Below are 19,288 nucleotides of genomic sequence, written 5' to 3'. Positions count from 1 at the left end.
CTAGTAATTGAAGGCACACAAATAAAATAATGACAGCCCGTGATTTTTCTCCTGAGAAATTGATAGAGAATATGTGGAGGAACAGCTACTCTCATAAACTATTGGAAATGTAACTTGGCAAAACCTTTCTTGAGGACAACTGATAATGTGTTTGAAAATCTCAGAATTTGGAATACCTTTCGCCTAATGATTATACTTCTAGGAATTTCTCATGGCTATAGAGATGTAGCTAAAAATATATTTATCACAGTATTGTTATAATAATAAAAAATTGAAAAAACAACCAACATGCTTTAAATAGGGAATTGCTATAATAATTTTTAAGATTTTGGAATATCTGTGCCAAAGTATTGACATATTATGTAGTATTTAAAAATAATATAAAATAACGGGACGCCTGGGTGCCTCAGTCATTTGGGCATCCGACTTCGACTTAGGTCATGATCTCGTGGTTCATGGGTTCGAGCCCTGCATTGGGCTCTGTGCTGACAACTCGGATCCTGGAGCCTGCTTTGGATTCTGTGTCTCCTTCTGTGTCTGTCTCTCCCCTGCTTGCTCTCTCTCTGTCTCTCTGTCTCTCTCTCTCAAAAGTAAATAAACATTAAAAAAAATAATATAGAATAATACTTAAGGACATACAAAATATATTTAACATATTAAGTAAAAATCACATTGAAAACAACTGGATGTCCACAAAAGTGTTAACTGTGTTGATTTGGGGATGTTGAGATTACAGGTGTTATTTATTTGCTTATTTAGCTTCTCTGATTTCTGAGCATGTATTTTATAATAAGACAAGCAAACCATTTTAAAAATAGCGATTGTTTTTAAGCAATAACTTGGAATATATATGCTTTAGCTCTTCCTAATGATGCTCTGTCTGTACAGATTTACCGTTTTTAAGACTGTCCATTTTTCCAAAAGAAACTAAGGAAAAAAACTAAGGCAGTGTTGGGGAGGGGTGTGAATTAGATTTATTGCCTGAAGGAAACTAAAAATACTGTTTTATAAAAATAGCTGTTATTATTAGAAAACTTAGTGCTAAGAAATCTTTTTGTTTTATTATAAAGTTGAATTTATTAATATAGAATGTGATTATTTGGAAAGGAGCTCTGTGCTACTGTGGTTTTAAGGATTCAAATTATTACTGATGGAGCTAAAAATACATGCAGTTGTCTCTCAATGCTTTTTTTTTTTTTTTTTTTTTTTGTCCTGGAAAAATTAGCTAAATAAGAAAACAAAGGTGTTGGAAAATCAATGAGAGGTATTACTTATGGCAGACATGTGTCCATTTCTATGCCTTCCTATTTTTAAAAATCTTTGCCTGTAGACACCAAAACAGGAAATAGCTACTCTGAAAAGCAGTTAGTTATGATAAATTATGACTGTTTAAGAGACCAGGAAATCTTTAGAAAACATTTTTATTAAAATTATCTCCAGCATCTTTATCCTATTGCCTTAAAACAGCGTTCACATTTTGTCTCTTTACACCCAAATTCCTTAGTGCGATAAATGTTGCATTTAACTGATTTAATCAGATTGATCTATTTAATTTGATTCTGAGCCTAGATTATTTCTTTTTTGGTGACTTTTTGTTTTTGTTTGTTTGTTTGTTTAAGATTATATTTGGGAATTTAAATATCTTTTTGTTCAGCGCAATTACATCCTAGAAAGCTTAGAATTGCATACAACATCTTGGTCATCCTGTGAGTGCCTGTTTGATGATGATATAAGGGCGGTTAAATTTAAAGCAAAATTCCAAAAAAGCATGCCCTCCTTTGTGAAGATGTCAGATTTGGCAACACACTTAGAGGACAAGCGTTCAGGTAAGATCTCTAATATGTAAGACACTGCTAGTTTAAGCTGCCATTTGTGGGGAAAAATGTACAATTGAACATAAAAGTGAAATACAGATCATCATAAATAGCCGAACCAGATATTTGCATCTTCTGAGCTTTCTGCCTACCAATCCTTTGAGGTTAAGTTGTAATTATTAGAGAATTACTTAAAAATATTTTTTGCATATTTATACAAGCCATTCATCATTTAATAAACCGGAAATAGAAAAATGACCCTAACCAGAGTGACTGTTGAGATAAGCATTTTATCAAGTTACTAAGCTGCTACCTGTACATGGTTGTTAAAATTTAGCATTGATATAGAATCCACGCAATTTGCTTACTGCTTAGTAAAATATAATGTACTTTCTGAACTTACGTATTTGTATGTGTGTGTGCATATATGGGTATAAAATTAATCCTCAGAAACACTACATGAAAGAATGGCTTTGGAAATGGATTTTATTCACGTACATGCTTTCCATGAACTTAATACCATTGAAGTAATTAGAGTGCAGTAGTAAAAGGAATGTGCTTTAGGTTCAATATGTTATACACTTCAGAATAAAGAGAGTCAAATAGTGAAAATAACTAGATAAAGTGATACAAGTTAAGTGGAAAATACTTCTCATATATTGCATTGGCTTCCTAAGTACAGAGATGATGCTAAAAGTATGCTAACTCCTAGTTAAAGGTATAACAAATTAGATGGCATTCAAGGCTATATTTAAGGTTGAAATGCCAATAATCAATCAGTAAATGTCAGTGATCATCAATCTTGGAAACTAATAGAATGTTTTCTAGTGGTTATTGTAGCAATTGTTTTTAGAGGGGAAATGGGGGTTGAAAAAAATGGAATGTATCTGTAGGTTTATTGTTACATAATTTAAATTTTCTAATGAAGAAGAAAATATTTGGTCAAATTTTTTTTCTCAGAATTTATATAAGATTACCATTCTTGGTGCTTTTGTAGGTTAAGTTTTTAAGAATATCTCAGGAACTTTGGATCTTGATAGTAAGTTTTAATTTTATTCTCCCGTCTGCATGAGTAATTTTCTGAATTCTTATAGATGGTTTTAGATTTTATTAAATGCTAGGTGTGGTTTAAGTGAAATAAGATTATTTTTACAATTCTAATAAAAAAGAATCTGTTCCAAAATGAAATGGGTTGAAGCTCCTAAGAGATCACATGCTAAGATTTTCAAGTTTATTTCTGGGACTTTTTGCTGGCACGCTATACCCCCTTTTGGTACATCCACAGAAACGTATAAGTTGTATCATAGGCAGAGCAGAGGATCTATCACAGTGCTTTTCAAATACGGCTCAGAGTGTCAGATTTAAAAAACTTTTTTAACTGAGTTTTTAGGGTATAATTTTCATACAGTAAACTGCCCTTATTTGAAGTATACACATTCACACTGGTGAGTTTTGACACGAAACCCATGAAACCATCACCACAGTCGTTAAACCATCACCAGTCTGCCCCTTTGTAATCTCTCCCTTCCACGCATGCCTGCCCCCTGATCCTTCTAGGCAATCAATCTGCTTTCTATCACCAGAGATTAGTTTGACTTTTCTATGATTTTTTATACATGGAATCATATATTATGTACACTGTTTTGTTTGGCATCTTTAAGCAAATTCTTTTGAGATGTGTCTCTGCTTTTGTGCATATCACTAATTCATTCCTTTTTATTCTGTTGTATGAATGCACTGCAATTTGTCTGTTCATCTGCCGACGAACATCTGGGTTGTTTCCGTTCTTGGCTATTATAAGTAAAGCTTCTATAAACATTCATGTATAAAGTGTTAGATGGACATAGTCCTTTCTTTTTTGGTGGGTAGGTACCTAGGAGTTGAATAAATAGCTGTATTGTATGGTAGATGTGTGTTTAATTTTTTAAGAAACCGTCAAACTGTTTTCCAAAGTAGTTGTAGCATTTTACATTTCCACCAAGCAGTGTGTGGGAGTTCTGTTTTTCCCACATCCACGTCAACACTTGGTATGAGCATTCTTTTTAATTTAGGTAATGATAGGTGGTTGTGGTTTTAATTTGCATTTCCCTATTGGCTAATGATATTGAGCATCTTTTCATGTACTTCATTGCCATCCATATGTCTTCTTTGATGAAGTGTCAACTGAAATCTTGTGCCCATTTAAAAAACAAGGGTTGATTATTATTATTGAATTTTGAGAGTACTTTATATTCTGAATAAAAATTATTTATTAGATATATGCTTTGCAAAGATGTTCTCCTAGTCTATCACTTGTCTTCTCACCTGTTCTTTTAACCAGGTCTTTTGAAGGCCCTAAGTTTTGAATCTTGATAAACTCCAATGTATCCATTAAAAAAAAATTATTATTTTGAGAGAGAGACAGGACGCGTGTGAGCAGAGGAGGGGCAGAGAGAGAGAGGGAGAGAGAGAAGACCAAGCAGGCTCTGCGCTGGTGCTGTCAATGCAGAGCCTGACACAAGGGCTCCATCTCACAAACTGAACTGTGAGATCATGACCTGAGCCTAACTCAAGAGTCAGCCGCTTAATCAACTGAGCCACCCGGGTGCCCCCGGAACACTCTTTATTTGCGTTTAGTGGTTTGGTATAAAGGATACAACTCAGGAACAGCCAAGTGGAAGAGATGCACAGGGCGAGGTATGGATGAAGGGGCACAGAGCCTCCACCCTTTTCAAGTTCTCCCAGTACCTCAACATGTTCATTAACCCAGAAGCTCCTTGAACCCTTTTGCTTAAGGGTTTTTATCAAGGTTTCCTTGTGTAGGCATGATTGATTAAATCACTGGCTGTTTGTGATTAATTCAATCTCCAACCTCTTTCCACTCCCCAGAGTTTGGAGGGGTGGAGCTGAAAGTTCCAACCCTCTAACCATGCCTTGGTCTTTGTGGTCATCAGCCCCCTTCCCCACCAAGACCTGAGGCTGCCCATGGGCCCCCAGCCGCCTGTCATCATCTTATTAGCATACGGAAGTCACTCTTATCACTTGGAGATCCAAGCATTTTTTAGAGCTCTGTGCCAGGAACTAGGGACAAAGATCAAATATTTATTTTTTATTATATCATAAGATGGGAGCATAAATCCAGTCCCTTTTTCTACGTTGGCCAAATGCCAGATTAAAATTTTCTGACTTGTGTAGTGTTAATTCACATATGTATGCATATATGTTCTCCAAGATATGACCATTATTAAGTCTAAGGAGAATGCAAGTGGAAAACAAAAACAGTAACACCTCTCAAAAAACCCAACTTTTAATGGAATACAGAGATTTATTCTTAGAGAAGAACTCCATATACCTAGTTCTACATTGCAACATTTATTAATACTAACAGTTAATTAATTTTTTTTAATTTTTAATGTTTATTTTTGAGAGAGACACAGTGTGAGCAGGCGAGGGGCAGAGAGAGAGGGAGACACAGAATTCAAAGCAGGCTCCCAGGCTCTGAGCTGTCAGCACAGAGCCCAATGCAGGGCTCAAACTCATGAACCAAGAGACCATGACCTGAGCTGAAGTCGGATGCGTAACTGACTGAGCCACCCAGGCACCCCCATACTAACAGTTAATTTAAATTAATATTCCTGGGGGCGCCTGGCTGCCTCAGTCAGTAGAGCATGCAACGCTTGATCTTGAGGTCATGAGTTCGAGCACCATGTTGGGTGTAGAGATTATGTAAAAATAAAACCTTAAAAAACTAACATTTCTGGAAGATGAACACAGATGATAGAATATACAAATTTTTATACTGCTTCATATTTATGCACCCCTCCTCTGCCCTCCAAGAGCACTATAGGCTTATGGAGCTGGTCGCTGCAAGAAAGTATGCCACAGGTAGAATAGGGGCTACATTTAACTTGGTGTCATGGAGAAGTCAGCTCTATTATCTACTGCTTACACAGAGCAGCTCCCTGCTGGAATTGAAGACATAGAAATAGATTTTAAAATAAAAATGACTATCATAAACACTAACAAAATAGGTGCTCACAGCTCTGAAGATCTGGTTTGGGGGCTGAGGCTGAGGATTGGGCATGTCCTTGCAAACTCTGGAGATGGACTCCCCGTTGTTAAACCATGCAAAGACTTTGTGCTGTACAGTCAGTCCCTGGTAGGCTGTGTTCAGAGTGGTCCTTTTAGCCGTTTTTCCTTCTCTTTACGTTCACTTATGAGGGCTAAATTCATTGTTTCTCTCATTGTTTATGTGTTTTTAAGACAGAAATGGATAGAGTATATAGAAGTACAAACAGTTTTTTCCTGACATGTTTCAGTTAAATAAAAGGAGGGAGAAAGGGAGCTTAACATGGGACAATTTCCTAAGAAAGTCTGTTCTCTTAACAAAACTTCACAGAAGCCGGATGGGGTGAGGCTGTGCCTGGCTCCTTATAAAGAAATGAAGATGCTTACTCAGCATCTGGTCCTTCCATCAGCAGAATGTCAGTACCCAGCAGGCTATAAGCCCCCTTGAAACAGAAGCTACATTAATAATGAACTTTTAATTCTTTTATAGAGGCATGTAAATTTATAAAATGTTAGGAGTGATGTTAGTGTTCTTCTAAAATTATTGAATTCTTTCATCAATGTTTTAGTGATTCAGCATGTCTGTGGAAAGGTGTGATGTAGAGTCTGCTGTAGTTTATTAAGTATGCTGACCACTACGCATTCTTGCAATTCATGTAGGGATACAGGACATGATTGGAAAAGTCTTTGGGTGCCAAAAGACTAAAGCAAACAGAAGGACTTAGGAATAGGAAAGTCACCATTAGTGGGAGTCTTAAAGATAACCCAAAAAGAGCATAGGTAGCCAGAAAGATGAGTTCCTGACCTGGAGTATACTCCCTGCTAAAAGGATGAAGAAGAACAAATCCAAAGGCTTAAATAAAGGCTTTAAACTGAATCTGGAGAGGAGGGGAGAAGATGAACTCAGATGAACTCACAGACCTCACTAGTATATAATAAGGCAAAGGTGAATTAGAAAAAGGGAATGCCTGATAGATACCAGATACTCAGTATTTGTCTAACAGGTGAATGCATGAGCCAGTGAGCAGTCAAGGAACATGCTCAATGTCCTGGCGAGTCACACATTTCGTAAATGCAGACTCTCGGTGCTCATGTGCTGTGTAACCTATGCCCAGAGAATGGATGGTGATGGGCAGGAAATTGAAAAACAAAAACAAAGTTTAAACAGAGGATAAGCTAGTGGTGTATTATTTTGGATAAAGCAGAGACTGAAAGAATAGCTGACCTGCCATTTGGCTTTTAGCAATGATCAGGCCATTTGGCTTTTAGCAATGATCAGAAGAAAGACAGGACAGGGAAAGAGGGTATATTAGCTGGTTTCAAGTGTTTGAAGGAATTTCTCCTGAAAGAAGGATAGACCTTATTTTGCATGATGCTAGAGAACAGAGAGGAAGAAAACACCCACCTCTGCAACCAAACTCTCCAAATAAATCTTCACTTTTAGTTACCGGCAGCTCACCCCTCACTTCCCAGAGTAAACACTGAAGTTGCAAGCGGGTGAGATTGTCCAGGGAAAGAGTGAACAAAAGAGAAGACCAAAAGCGAGTCCTCAGGGATATCCTTCAGTGTAAAAGCAACTGAATCAACCATATCATTAACCATGTTTGTAAATTGCAGTTATAATTTTGGTCCTGTCATTTATAAATACGTCTTTTTGTTGGTCTCTTGTAGGAGTGATTCTAATCAAAGCCCAGATTTTAGAGCTAGTGATACCTGTTATAGCAGCTCAGAAGATAACTCTGAATGCCCACAGCTCCCTGAGGAGCATCTTCTCTTCCCTTCCTGACATCGTATATACTGGCTGTGCAAAGTGCGGATCGGAACTGGAAACTGATGGGAATAAGATCTATAAACAGTGCTACAGCTGCTTGCCCTTTACGATGAAGAAGCTGTACTACAGGTGAGGCAGCCAGGCAAGCCAGTGGGATGGAAGATATTTATTATTAGAGGACCGGAAATGACCAACAAATCGTGTATATCAATTCTTACTTTCTTTTTTTGTTTTTTTTTGTAAGTTTCTTTTTTTTATATATGAAATTTATTGTCAAATTGGTTTCCATACAACACCCAGTGCTCATCCCAACAGGTGCCCTCCTCAACGCCCATCACCCTATGAGAACAAACTAGAGCTAAATCCAAGAGAATACATTTTTTCCCCTTGAATGACAAATGGTTATTTATGAAAGCAAAAATTACCCAGTAATCATAACAGGAATTTTTAAAAGCAGTAATTGGGAGATTTTTATTGTCTTCAAGCAGCTATACTGAAGAAAATTTTTACTTGGTTTATATTTTTAACCAAGATCTAAATGGCTCATGAGAAACTGATTTCCCTACCTTAACATATAATTGGAATTTAAAAGTTAAAAGTATTCTATGATCTAACCTCTGAGTTCTGGAAGCTAATAAGATGTTTAACTTTTCTGTGCCTTAGTTTTTCCAACTTTATATTAGAAATTAAGGATTGCAAATGTTCTTTGGTAAAATTGCAAACCAGCTCAGTGGAAAACACATTTTTCAAATAATAAATGTTCAGAGTCATGGATAATATTTTTCTTTTTACCTTGTAAATTATATGGCTTTACAGAATAGCCATCAGTGTCTTATGCTCTTTTCTATTTCTAACTACTGCTGTATCTAAAAACTAAATGCACATGTATTCAGCATGTTATCATGGTATACATTAAGAACATTTTCAGAAGCTTAATCTATAAACCTTATAAATAAGTAAGTACATTTTGCTCTTACTCTGAAGGTTGCTTGTATGAGAAAGAAAATTAAATTAAGATGCATGGTATATAAGAAACATAATTAATTAAAATTTATTTCTTATCAACAGTTACGGCTCCTTACAGAGTATATGTGTTATTTTATGCCATTCTTAATGTTCCTAATCAATATATTGTTTATTGGACAAAAACATTACCCAATAAATATCCCTTAAAGAGAAGAGAGACTTTGAATATTCAGTCTAAAAAATAACTGTTCAAGAGAAGGACCTCACATATCAATATCACCCGATTATGGTATAATCTAGTATGAGGTACATAAGGTCTAATCCTAAACGATACTGCGTTGAAGAGGTAGTGCTAATTCTTTGTGTCACTCGAATGTTGATAGCCAAAGTAAGAGTTGGGTTTTTTTTTTAAATTTATTTAAAAGTCTTTAAATTGTTCTTAGGTTTAGGATCCAGATTAAAAGAAAACTTTGAGATATTAAATGACAGCTTCTTTCAAATTATCACATACGTAATTCAGAAAACATCGCATAAATCATCACTTAGGACTCTACATAACTCAGTCAGCAAACTGAAGAAGAAAAAGCTCTGGTTATTTTTCAAAGACTCCATCAATTAGGCAGTTATTAGGTGTCTATGTATGTTCACCTGATATTTATTGCTGTGGAGGTTATATTGATTGATACAAGCATACTTCTTGTACTTAAAAGTCTTTTATGAAATACTTAATGAACATTCCTATGGCAGGAGAGTCCCATACTGTGAGTGGATCAATCACATTTTATGTTGGTTACTGGCAACTTGGAGCTGATTTTCCAGTGGAAACATTAGATACCATGGTTTGAGTCTCATACTTGCTTGCAAAGGATTCTCTATGTGCTGGTGACTTTCATTTGCATCTTTACCCTGGTTTTTTCCTCCAAGCTCAAGTATTGAGATGCTGAATTCCCTACTTGACTATTTGTCAGGTATCCCACATTAAAAATGCCTGAGATTGACTCTCTTATTTTTTCCCATCTATATCAAACTGGATTCTTCCCATTTTTATACTTCCCAGTGAATGGCATCACCGTCTACCCCCGTAACCTAGAAACCTGCACATAACCTTTAAATCATTTCTTATTCCTTACCTCTCATGTCTGATCCACTGGCAAGTCCTACAAATTTTCATCCAAAACTGTATCACAAATTCACTTGCTTTTTTCTGTCTCCACTGCTGGCATCTTAGTCCTGTTCCTCAGACTCAGGGGCACTATTGACATTTCAGGCAGGACACTTTCCAATTGTAGAGGGGATCCCACACATTGCAGAGCACGTGGCATCCTTTTCACCTGGCCTTGCTGAAACCCCAGTGATTGTGAAACAAGAAAGGGAAGTCAGTGCGTCCTGGTCCAGCAGCACGTGGGCCTGGTCCAAGCCGCTGCTATGTCTTGCTCAAACTGTCAGAGCAGCATCGTCTCTCAGTTGGTCTCCTTCTGCCTTTGCCCGCTCCAGCCCATTCTCTACGCAGCTGACTGGGTGATCGCTGCCTCACTTAAACACCTTCCAGGAGGTTCCCCTTACACTGTCGTGCCCATGTCGCGCCCGCAACCTTGTCTGCTGCCACGCCTACCCCGGCTCGCTGTGTTCCAGCCACCCCAGCCTTCGGGCAGTTCTTGGACACTTGTTCTTCTTCTCCGTGGGCTTTCTTGCGTGTTCTTCCCTCTGCCTGATTCCACCAGCCTGGCTCCCTCACGTCTCTGTTCAAATGGTACTTCATCAGGAGGCCTTCCTAATCCCTCGATTTTCTGCTACAGCACCAGGCGTGTGCACATTGCAATTTGTACTTGTCTAGTTGTGTTCTGTCTTTTCTAAAAATCGTCTTTATTGGGTAGAACTCACATAGCATCAAATGAACCCATCCAAGATATACAATCCATGGTTTTAGTATATTCACGGAGTTATGCAGCTGTCACCATGGTCAATTTTATGACATTTTCATCACCCCTGCCCCCAGTAGCCCCATTTCCATTAGCAGGCACCCCCCCCCAACTCAACGTTTGGACTGTTCCCCACCTTTTGGCTGCTATAAATAGTACTGCTGCGAACATTTGTGTACACATTTTCATGTGAATGTACGTTTTAGAATTGTTGGGTTGTATGGTAACTCTATGTTTAACTTTTTGAGGAACTTCCAAACTGTTTTCCAAAGGTGTTGCCCAGTTTTACATTCTCACCAAGAGTATATGAAGTTCTGCACATCCTTGCCAACATTTTTTTATTATGTATTTTTCTTTTTGTTGCTTGTGCTTTTAAATGGTATCGTAGCTAAGAAAGCTATCATTCTTAAGCTGAGATCATAGAGATTTACTCCTATACTTGTAAGAATTTTATGGTTTTGACTCTTACATATAGGTCCATAGTGTATTTTGAGTTGTCAGGATTATAAGGAAGGGGTCCAACTTCATTTTTTCACATGTGGATATCCGGTTGTCCTGGCATGATTTATTGCAGAGTCTATTCTCTCCCTGTTGAATCATCTTGGCATCACTGTCAAAATGCTTACTGTCTTTTCGCCCCTCTAAACTCTTACGCTCCTCATGTGAGGGAACCAGATTTGTCTTGTTTCCTAGCAAGCACCCAGTGCTTAGCATGGTGCTTGGCACATAGTAGATATTGAGTGTGTATTTGCTGAAATAAAGAATGGAGGAGGAAAGACAGCATGGGGGAAAGAGTAGAGTGAAAAAGAGGGAAGACCTAGAATCATCATGTGGGTAAAGGGGGAAAATCAGGAGTGTGGTTTAGCTGTTATGTTAAATTCCTCTATATTAATGAGTCTGTTTCTAAAACCTGTTCTCAATTTATTTTCTACAATTTATTTTTAAAAGAGGTAATATAGCCATGGTAAAAATGCGAACAGTAGAGGAAGATACAAAGCAGAAAGTTCCTCCCCACCCACCCCATCCACCACCAGTGCTGATTCCATGCTTGTCAAAGTTTTTTGTATATTCGTCTAGTAATTTATTATGCTAACACCAGCACATGTATATCCCTTTCTTTTTTTTAATTTTTAAAAATTGTTTTTAATATGTAAAATTTAATGTGTAAGACATTCCTAATACCAACATAGAAATGTTTAAAAGATACAAAAGCCTTACTGTGACAATATCCCCTCCCTCCCTCCCCCCACCCACTGTGTCCTGGGCCTCCGTCCAGACACAAGCTGTGCGCCTCCCTGCCCAGATTTCACTCCCCTGTGACACACAGCACTCTCTCCCCATCTCATCGTTTTCACTTTGGAAATCAGTGCATGTCAGCAGTTAGGGAGCTTCCTCACACTTTAGTTGGCTGCCTCATATTCCATACCTGAATAGATCGGCATATATTTAATTGGTGCCTTGTGGGTAGACAGTGATGTGTCCAAATGTAACGCAACTGCTAACAGTATTGCAGTGCACGTCCTGAGACAAATGCCACTCCTATGAGTGATTATATGGCTGCAGGATAATTTCTGGGCTGGCAGATACTGTAGAGTGCCTTCCATCGACACTGGATCAATTCCATACTTCCTGCACCAATGTATGAGAGTACCCATGATCCCATAACCTTGCCAACAAGAATCATGCTCCTCGACCATCTAGTAGTTGCAAATGGAACCTCAGTGGCCCTTTAAGTGTATTTCTCTCATTACAATTGAGAAGTAAGGTTGAACTTTTATTGTTGGTGGTTTAAGAGCTATTGCTTTTGCTTTCCTGCAAAGCTTTTTTTTTTCTGTGTCCTCATGGCCTTTGCCATTTTCCTATGGGTACTTGTAGGAAACGTTCTATTAAAGGACATGAGCACTTTTTTTTTTTTTTTTAATTTCTATCTAGGTTAGTTAGCAGATAGTGCAATAATGATTTCAGGAGTAGATTCCAGTGATTCATCCCCTATGTATAACACCCAGTGCTCATCCCAACAGGTGTTCCCCTTTAATGCCCCTTACCCATTTAGCCCATCCCCTCCCCACAACCACTCCAGCAACCCTCAATTTGTTCTCTGTATTTAAGAGTCTCTTATGTTTCCCCCCTCCTTGTTTTTATATTATTTTTGCTTCCCTTCCCTTATGTTCATCTGTTTTGTAACTTACATTCCACATATAAGTGAAGTCATATAATATTTGCCTTTCTCTGACTAATTTCGCTTAGCACAATACCCTCTAGTTCCATCCATGCTGTTGCAAATGGCAAGATTTCATTCTTTTTGATCACTGAATAATATTCCATTGTATACAGATACCACATCTTCTTTATCCATTCGTCCATCGATGGAAATTTGGGCTCTTTGCATACTTTGGCTATTGTCGATAGTGCTGCTATAAACATTGGGGTGCATGTGCCCCTTCAAAACAGCATCCCTGTATCCCTTAGATAAATACCTAGTAGTGCAATTGCTGAGTCATAGGGTAGTTCTATTTGTAACTTTTTGAGGAACCTCCATACTGTTTTCCAGAGTGACTGCACAAGCTTGCATTCCCACCAGCAGTGCAAAAGATATCCTCTTTCTCTGCATCCTTGCCAACGTCTGTTGTTGCCTGAGTTGTTAATTTTAGCCATTCTGACTGGTGTGAGGTGGTATCTCATGGTGGTTTTAATTTTCATTTCTGTGATGATGAGGGATATTGAGCAGTTTTTCACGGGTCTGTGAGCCATCTGGATGTCTGCTTTGGAAAAGTGTCTATTCATGCCTTTTGTCCATTTCTTCACTGGATTATTTGTTTTTTGGGTGTTGAGTTTGATAAGTTCTGTATAGATTTTGGATACTAGCCCTTTATCTGATATGTCATTTGCAAATATCTTCTCCCATTCCGTCAGTTGCCTTTTAGTTTTGCTGATTGTTTCCTTCGCTGTGCAGAAGCTTTTTATCTTGACAAGGTTCCAGAATTCAGTTTTGCTTTTGTTTCCCTCGCTTCCGGAGACGTGTTTAGTAAGAAGTTACTACAGCTGAGGTCAAAGAGGTTTTTGCCTGCTTTCTCAAAACTCTAGGATTTTGATGGCTTCCAGTGTTAGGTTTAGATCTTTCATCCATTTTGAGTTTATTTTTGTGTATGGTGTAAGAAAGTGGTCCAGGTTCATTTTTTGCATGTCGCCGCCCAGTTTTCCCAACACCTTTTGCTGAAGAGACTGTATTCCATTGGATATTCTTCCCTGCTTTGTCAAAGATTAGTTGGCCATATGTTTGTGGGTCCATTTCTGGGTTCTCTATTCTGTTCCATTGATCTAAGTGTCTGTTTTTATGCCAGTACCATGCTGTCTTGGTGATTACAGCTTTGTAATACATCTTGAAGTTCAGGATTGCGATGCCTCCAGCTTTGGTTTTCTTTTTCAGGATTGCTTTGGCTATTCAGGGTCTTTTCTGGTTCCATACACATTTTCGGATTGTTTGTTCTAGCTCTGTGAAGAATGCTGATATTATTTTGATAGGGATTGTATTGAACATGTAGATTGTTTTGGGTAGTATTGACATTTTAACAATATTTGTTCTTCCAATCCATGAGCATGGAATGTATTTCCATTTTTTTTGTCTTTTTCAATTTTACAAGATTCCTATAGTTTTCAGCGTATAGATTTTTCACCTCTTTGGTTAGGTTTATTCCTAGGTATTTTTTTTTTTTTTTAATTTTTTTTTTTTTTCAACGTTTTTTATTTTATTTTTGGGACAGAGAGAGACAGAGCATGAACGGGGGAGGGGCAGAGAGAGAGGGAGACACAGAATCGGAAACAGGCTCCAGGCTCCGAGCCATCAGCCCAGAGCCTGACGCGGGGCTCGAACTCACGGACCGCGAGATCGTGACCTGGCTGAAGTCGGACGCTTAACCGACTGCGCCACCCAGGCGCCCCTATTCCTAGGTATTTTATGGGTTTTGGTCCTTTCTTTAAAAATACAGGGGCGCCTGGGTGGCTCAGTTGGTTAAGCGTCCGACTTCGGCTCAGGTCATGATCTCACGGTCTGTGAGTTCGAGCCCCGTGTCGGGCTCTGTGCTGACAGCTCAGAGCCTGGAGCCCATTTCAGATTCTGTGTCTCCCTCTCTCTCTGCCCCTCCCCTGTTCATGCTCTGTCTCTCTCTGTCTCAAAAATAAATAAACATTTAAAAAAAATTAAAAAAAATACATAGATGGGGCATCTAGGTGGCTCAGTTGGCTGAGCATCCAACTCTTGATTTCAGCTCAGGTCATGATCTCAGGGTCATGAGATCAAGTCCTCCATTGGGCTCCAGGCTGAGCGTGGATCCTGCTTGGGATTCTCTCTCTCTCTCTCTCTCTCTCTCTCTCTCTCCCTCCCTCCCTCCCTCCCCCACCACGACTCCTCCCCTGCTCCTACCTGCATGTTCTCTCTCTCAAATAAATAAAAAAAATGCATAGATAGAATAATATTCACTTTGTTTTATTCACGTCGTTGGTTCCTTAGAGTCCATCTAAGGACTGGCATTCCTTCCCTAATAGCACTTATAACCCTTCCTCATTCTTTTTAACACCCACATAGTATTCTGCTGTAGGACATACTGGAAATGATTTATCTTGTTCCCTGTTTAGTGACATGCAGAACAGTTTGGTTAATAGTTTGGTTCTGACAGGAAAGAGCCCAGTTGGGAAAAATGACTTGAAATTGTGATTTTTGAAATGTGTGATTATCTTTATTTTTATTTCTAAAAATAATTTACACAACGGTGTAAAAATATGTTTTCTTATATTAGTATCTGAAATCTTAAAATGAATCTGGAATAAATCAAATTTATCCATTTATTGGTTGAAACTAAAAAAAAAAAAGCCCTTCCCTTATTCCTAGGATGTCTCAGAGCATTCTAGAGTCATTTTAGTAATTAAAATGGACTCTGAATAAAAACCCAGTGCTCTTTGAAATGACCTTGTATTTAAGCATTCCTTTAATTTGAAAACCTTGTTGAGGGTCGTGTGTTATTTGCTCTTTTGTAGGCCAGCTTTAATGACCATCACTGATGGAGTACATAATGTGTGCGTCCATGTAGGATCAGAGCTGATTGAGAAGATGCTACTCAACATTTCTCCTGACTGGCTCAGCAGAGTTGTCGGTAAGGTATCAACACGCCGTCCAGGGGCTGCTGTTGGTGAGACCATTCATTTCAGGGGTGTCCACAGTACACTGGAGCAGAAAGAACACTAGGCTGTAAATTAAGGTCTTTTTTCTATCCACGTAAAAAGGAAACAAAGGGGACATCAGTTGGAAGCTAAGACCTGCCCCTCTCCCCGCAGTAGGGCACCCCGGATGGTCTTGATCCTGGGCGGTTTCCTGCTCCTCCCCCAGGAATGGGGGGATTTTTCTTTCACCTTCCCCGCCCCTCTCCCATCTTCAGCACTGGAGCAGTAGGATTTGCCAGTCCCTGCTGGAGCACTTTAAGGTTCTTGTTCCTTAAAGGAGGGCGGAGGGGTCCTGGGTGGGGGGTGGTTTGTGTTTTCCTTGTGGCCGCTTCTCCCCTTCTCCTGGCCTCACCAGGTTGGAAGCTTTCTCTCTGTCCTGCCCTCAGTCCAGGCTTGTGAGCACCTGGTAGGGACGAGAAGCACACTTGAGGGTACGGACTCCCCTCGCCTGTGCACTGGCCTACACTCGGCTTTTAGCAAGTCATTAAAATTGTAGCTCACCTGTACTCCTGTTCTGTCCCCGCTCACTTCGGTGGGTGTGGCTGCCTCACTGCCTCTGCCTTCTTAGCGGCTCAATAAATTGTGATTTTGTAGTTTCTTCAGTTTTCCTAATAATTGTTAAGGTTGGAGCCATGTTCTTTCCAGCTTTTCACATCCTAACTGGAAGGCTCTCTGTTCTTTTTTTATTCACTGTCTTTATTAACTTGCATTCTTTTGGCTCTTTCAGGCCTTCTCTCAAGGTTGTTTGTTGTATTTTCAGTCTTGTCCCTTCGTTTTAGGCACAATACCAGTTAGTCTTCGTTTCTCACAGAAGCACCATCATCCTCAGATCAAATATATGTCTCTTTTGCCCACAGGGTCAAAGTTGTCCTTCCTGGCATTAATTAAATAGTAACCCTAAGGGAACATGTGGGTACCAGTTCTAAAGTGGTCATCAGACCATTCAAATGATCACTAATCTTGACTTCTTTTAAGCTTATCCAAGTGAAAATACAAAACAAACAAACAAACAAACAAAAACAGAAAGAAAGAAAGAAAGAAAGAAAGAAAGAAAGAAAGAAAGAAAGAAAAAGAAAAGTATCGTTAAGAGAATTCTCTCACTTCCAAAAATTTGTGATTGGCTGCCCAGGAGTCTGTAGACCCGATCCAAGAAAGGCTGGTGGTGTTGGTCAGGGAGCGAGTGTAGCTTGACGTGTGCCTGGTCAGTCTAGTATGGAGGCACCCCGCTCAATAACTGGATTTGGTGTCCTAAAAAAATAAAAGGAAGCCTATAGGACAAGTGCAAACATAGAGTGACATAGCTATGTCTATAATTTCAGTATTTTTGTGTTATGAAGATTTGATGCTCATTGCGTAGCTGCTTCAGGGTTCTGTTATATAAATTTATACATATGATAAGGGCTGTAGACTGGATAAATAAGAGTTCTTTTCTGACCCGGACACACTCTTTTTGTCTCAGACTTGACTTAAGAAGATGTTAATGTCCGCTCTTTCCTCTGTTGTTTTAAGAAGCGCTTAGCTGTGCGGAATAGGAAGTGCCATCAGCCTGAACAGCCTGTCCGTGAGCGGCAGGAACTGTGGGTCATCAATTCTAGAGTATCCTCAGCGCCCGTCACTAGAAGGAGAAGGGGTAGAAAGAGAACTAACTGTAAAGTGGGTTCGGGGCTTGAGAAACCAAGGCGAACAGTGAACCCTTCGCCCTGTGCGTTTCCGTCGCCCGGAAGGGACGGACGCTGAGGCTGTGCGCGTTTCCTTGTTCTGCAGCCCCTTCGTCAGAGGTCACGTACGGCATGGTCGCCGCGGACCTGTTCCACGCGCTGCTGGCAGGCGGAGGGGCGCCTTGTGCGGTGAAGCTGCAGAGCCTCTTTGTGCTGGATGAAAACAGCTTCCCCTTGCAGCAAGAGTTCTCCCTCTTGGATGTCTATCCGGACGGCACAAAGCCCGCGCCCAGTGCCCTTCTCTGAGGCCACGTGAGGAAATCGCAGGTACTTCAAGGAGGACCGCTGGAATGATTTGTGTCTTGAAATGAATGTCTGGCAGGGCTTTAACTTGGGTTTTGAAAAAAAAAATTTTTTTTTTTTTTTTTTTTTTTTTATAAAGAGAATTGTGTTCAATATATAAATTGAGAGTTTTTTTCAAAGAGAATTCTGCGAGGTTTTCTGTTTGTTTTTTGGCCTTTTCCTTTCCTGCTTCTAGAGGAAGGCTTTAGCAATAAGGGCAACATGCAGCAGTGTCCTGGGAATTAAAGGTTCACTCCACGGGTCCCTGCGCCATTCGAGAGCTATACTAAGGCCACAGGACACAGATGAAAGCCGTTTCCTCGGGAGTTGCTTTTCTGCCATGCTTACAGACTCTCCGTGCTTTCCCTTAGTCCTGCTTGAATAAACTGTCGATGTGAAATGATTTCCTTGGTTATAACCACACATGATAATGGGTTAGTTTGCCTAAGCCTGTGTTTAGACAAGTTCAAGACAAGCATGTCTAAGAAGAAGCATTTGAAAATGAAGGCAACAAGATCCTGCTTCAACTCCTTTTATAAACGGCGGAAGAGAGCCACGTTGCTAGTTCATCTCTAGGATCCGATCACCTTACTGAACTGACATACTAACAAACAGCCGTTTGCACTCTCACGGTTGTAGAAGGAGCTCGTGTCAAGTGGTCGTCACTGATGAGGAGATGGTGCTCGACCCGGACGGTTGCAGTATGCTGAGGGTTAGTAGAACGATAATACTGCTGGAAAATAACTAAATTCATAATTAAATGAACCAGTTTGTTTTTCCGTGCATGTACTTTTAAAAATTCTTTTGGTTCATTGAAATTGTTTTCTCTAATTCAGGGTTTGTTAGATTTTTTTTTTTTTTAATTTGGCTTTTCTAAAAATGAACCTCAGGGCTTTTGTGATCCTCCCAGAAATAAAATGCAAAAATGTGTGTGAGAGAGTGCACACATACAGAAGCACATCTTTCCGTGGAGGAGGTCAGTAGTTTTCAACAAATCCTTGGAGGGAGCCTTGACCAAAAAAAAAAGGGGGGAGGGGGGGTAGAGGAGGAACAGGTACTTTACTTGGTGAGTTAATTCCTGGGGAAGTAAAGGGATTAAATGAAATGATTGCTAAGGTTTTATCCAGCACCCAGTAAGGTGGGTACAAAAAGAGTTGTCCCCATGTGTACCTGGAGATAGTGGAATTCAAACAACAAAACAGTTGCCTCTCCCGAATAATTCATGTGATGGGGGATGAGTCTCAAGCCCAGAGCTGATGTCTTCTAAGCCATGCTCTTTCAGTGATAACCACAGTAGAAGCCAATCCGGAGTTCCGATATAAAATGCGCCCAGTCAGTGTAAGCCCACCAAGAGCACTATTCTCTCAAACTTGCCCTTCCCCACTTTGTCCTCAAGAATCGGCCTAATCCTTTTATCAACCAAAGCATAGCTCCCTGGAGTAGATGGCTCTTCACACCTTGTTGGGAAGAAGTCTTTAAGCCATTTCAAGTGACACCAAGAACAGCAGGTCACACTAATCTGCCTTCACATAGTTTGGTACATAGTTCATGGGTTAA

General features: G+C 39.6%; 1 protein-coding gene across 6 annotated transcripts in view; it reads left to right on the top strand.

Annotated features, from left to right (window-relative positions):
* Window positions 1-19,288, top strand: part of SHLD2 (shieldin complex subunit 2) — an 83,558-nt gene extending 64,270 nt beyond the window's left edge. For 4 of the 6 annotated variants that reach the window (XM_060642259.3, XM_060642261.3, XM_060642264.3 and 1 more), the window contains 4 exons: window positions 1,620-1,826; window positions 7,533-7,761; window positions 15,549-15,664; window positions 17,496-19,288. In XM_060642259.3, the coding sequence (XP_060498242.3) occupies window positions 1,620-1,826; window positions 7,533-7,761; window positions 15,549-15,664; window positions 17,496-17,695 (752 nt within the window). In that variant the 3' untranslated portion in view covers window positions 17,696-19,288. Of the gene's footprint in view, window positions 1-1,619; window positions 1,827-2,811; window positions 2,854-7,532; window positions 7,762-15,548; window positions 15,665-17,495 lie in introns of those variants that run through there. The other 2 variants (XM_078434489.2, XM_078434490.2) reach the window with 2 other exon arrangements.

The sequence above is a fragment of the Panthera onca genome, chromosome D2 (assembly GCF_046562875.1).
Source record: "Panthera onca isolate mPanOnc1 chromosome D2, mPanOnc1 haplotype 2, whole genome shotgun sequence".
Lineage (NCBI taxonomy): Eukaryota > Metazoa > Chordata > Mammalia > Carnivora > Felidae > Panthera > Panthera onca.
This window is presented reverse-complemented; position numbering and strand designations above follow the sequence as displayed.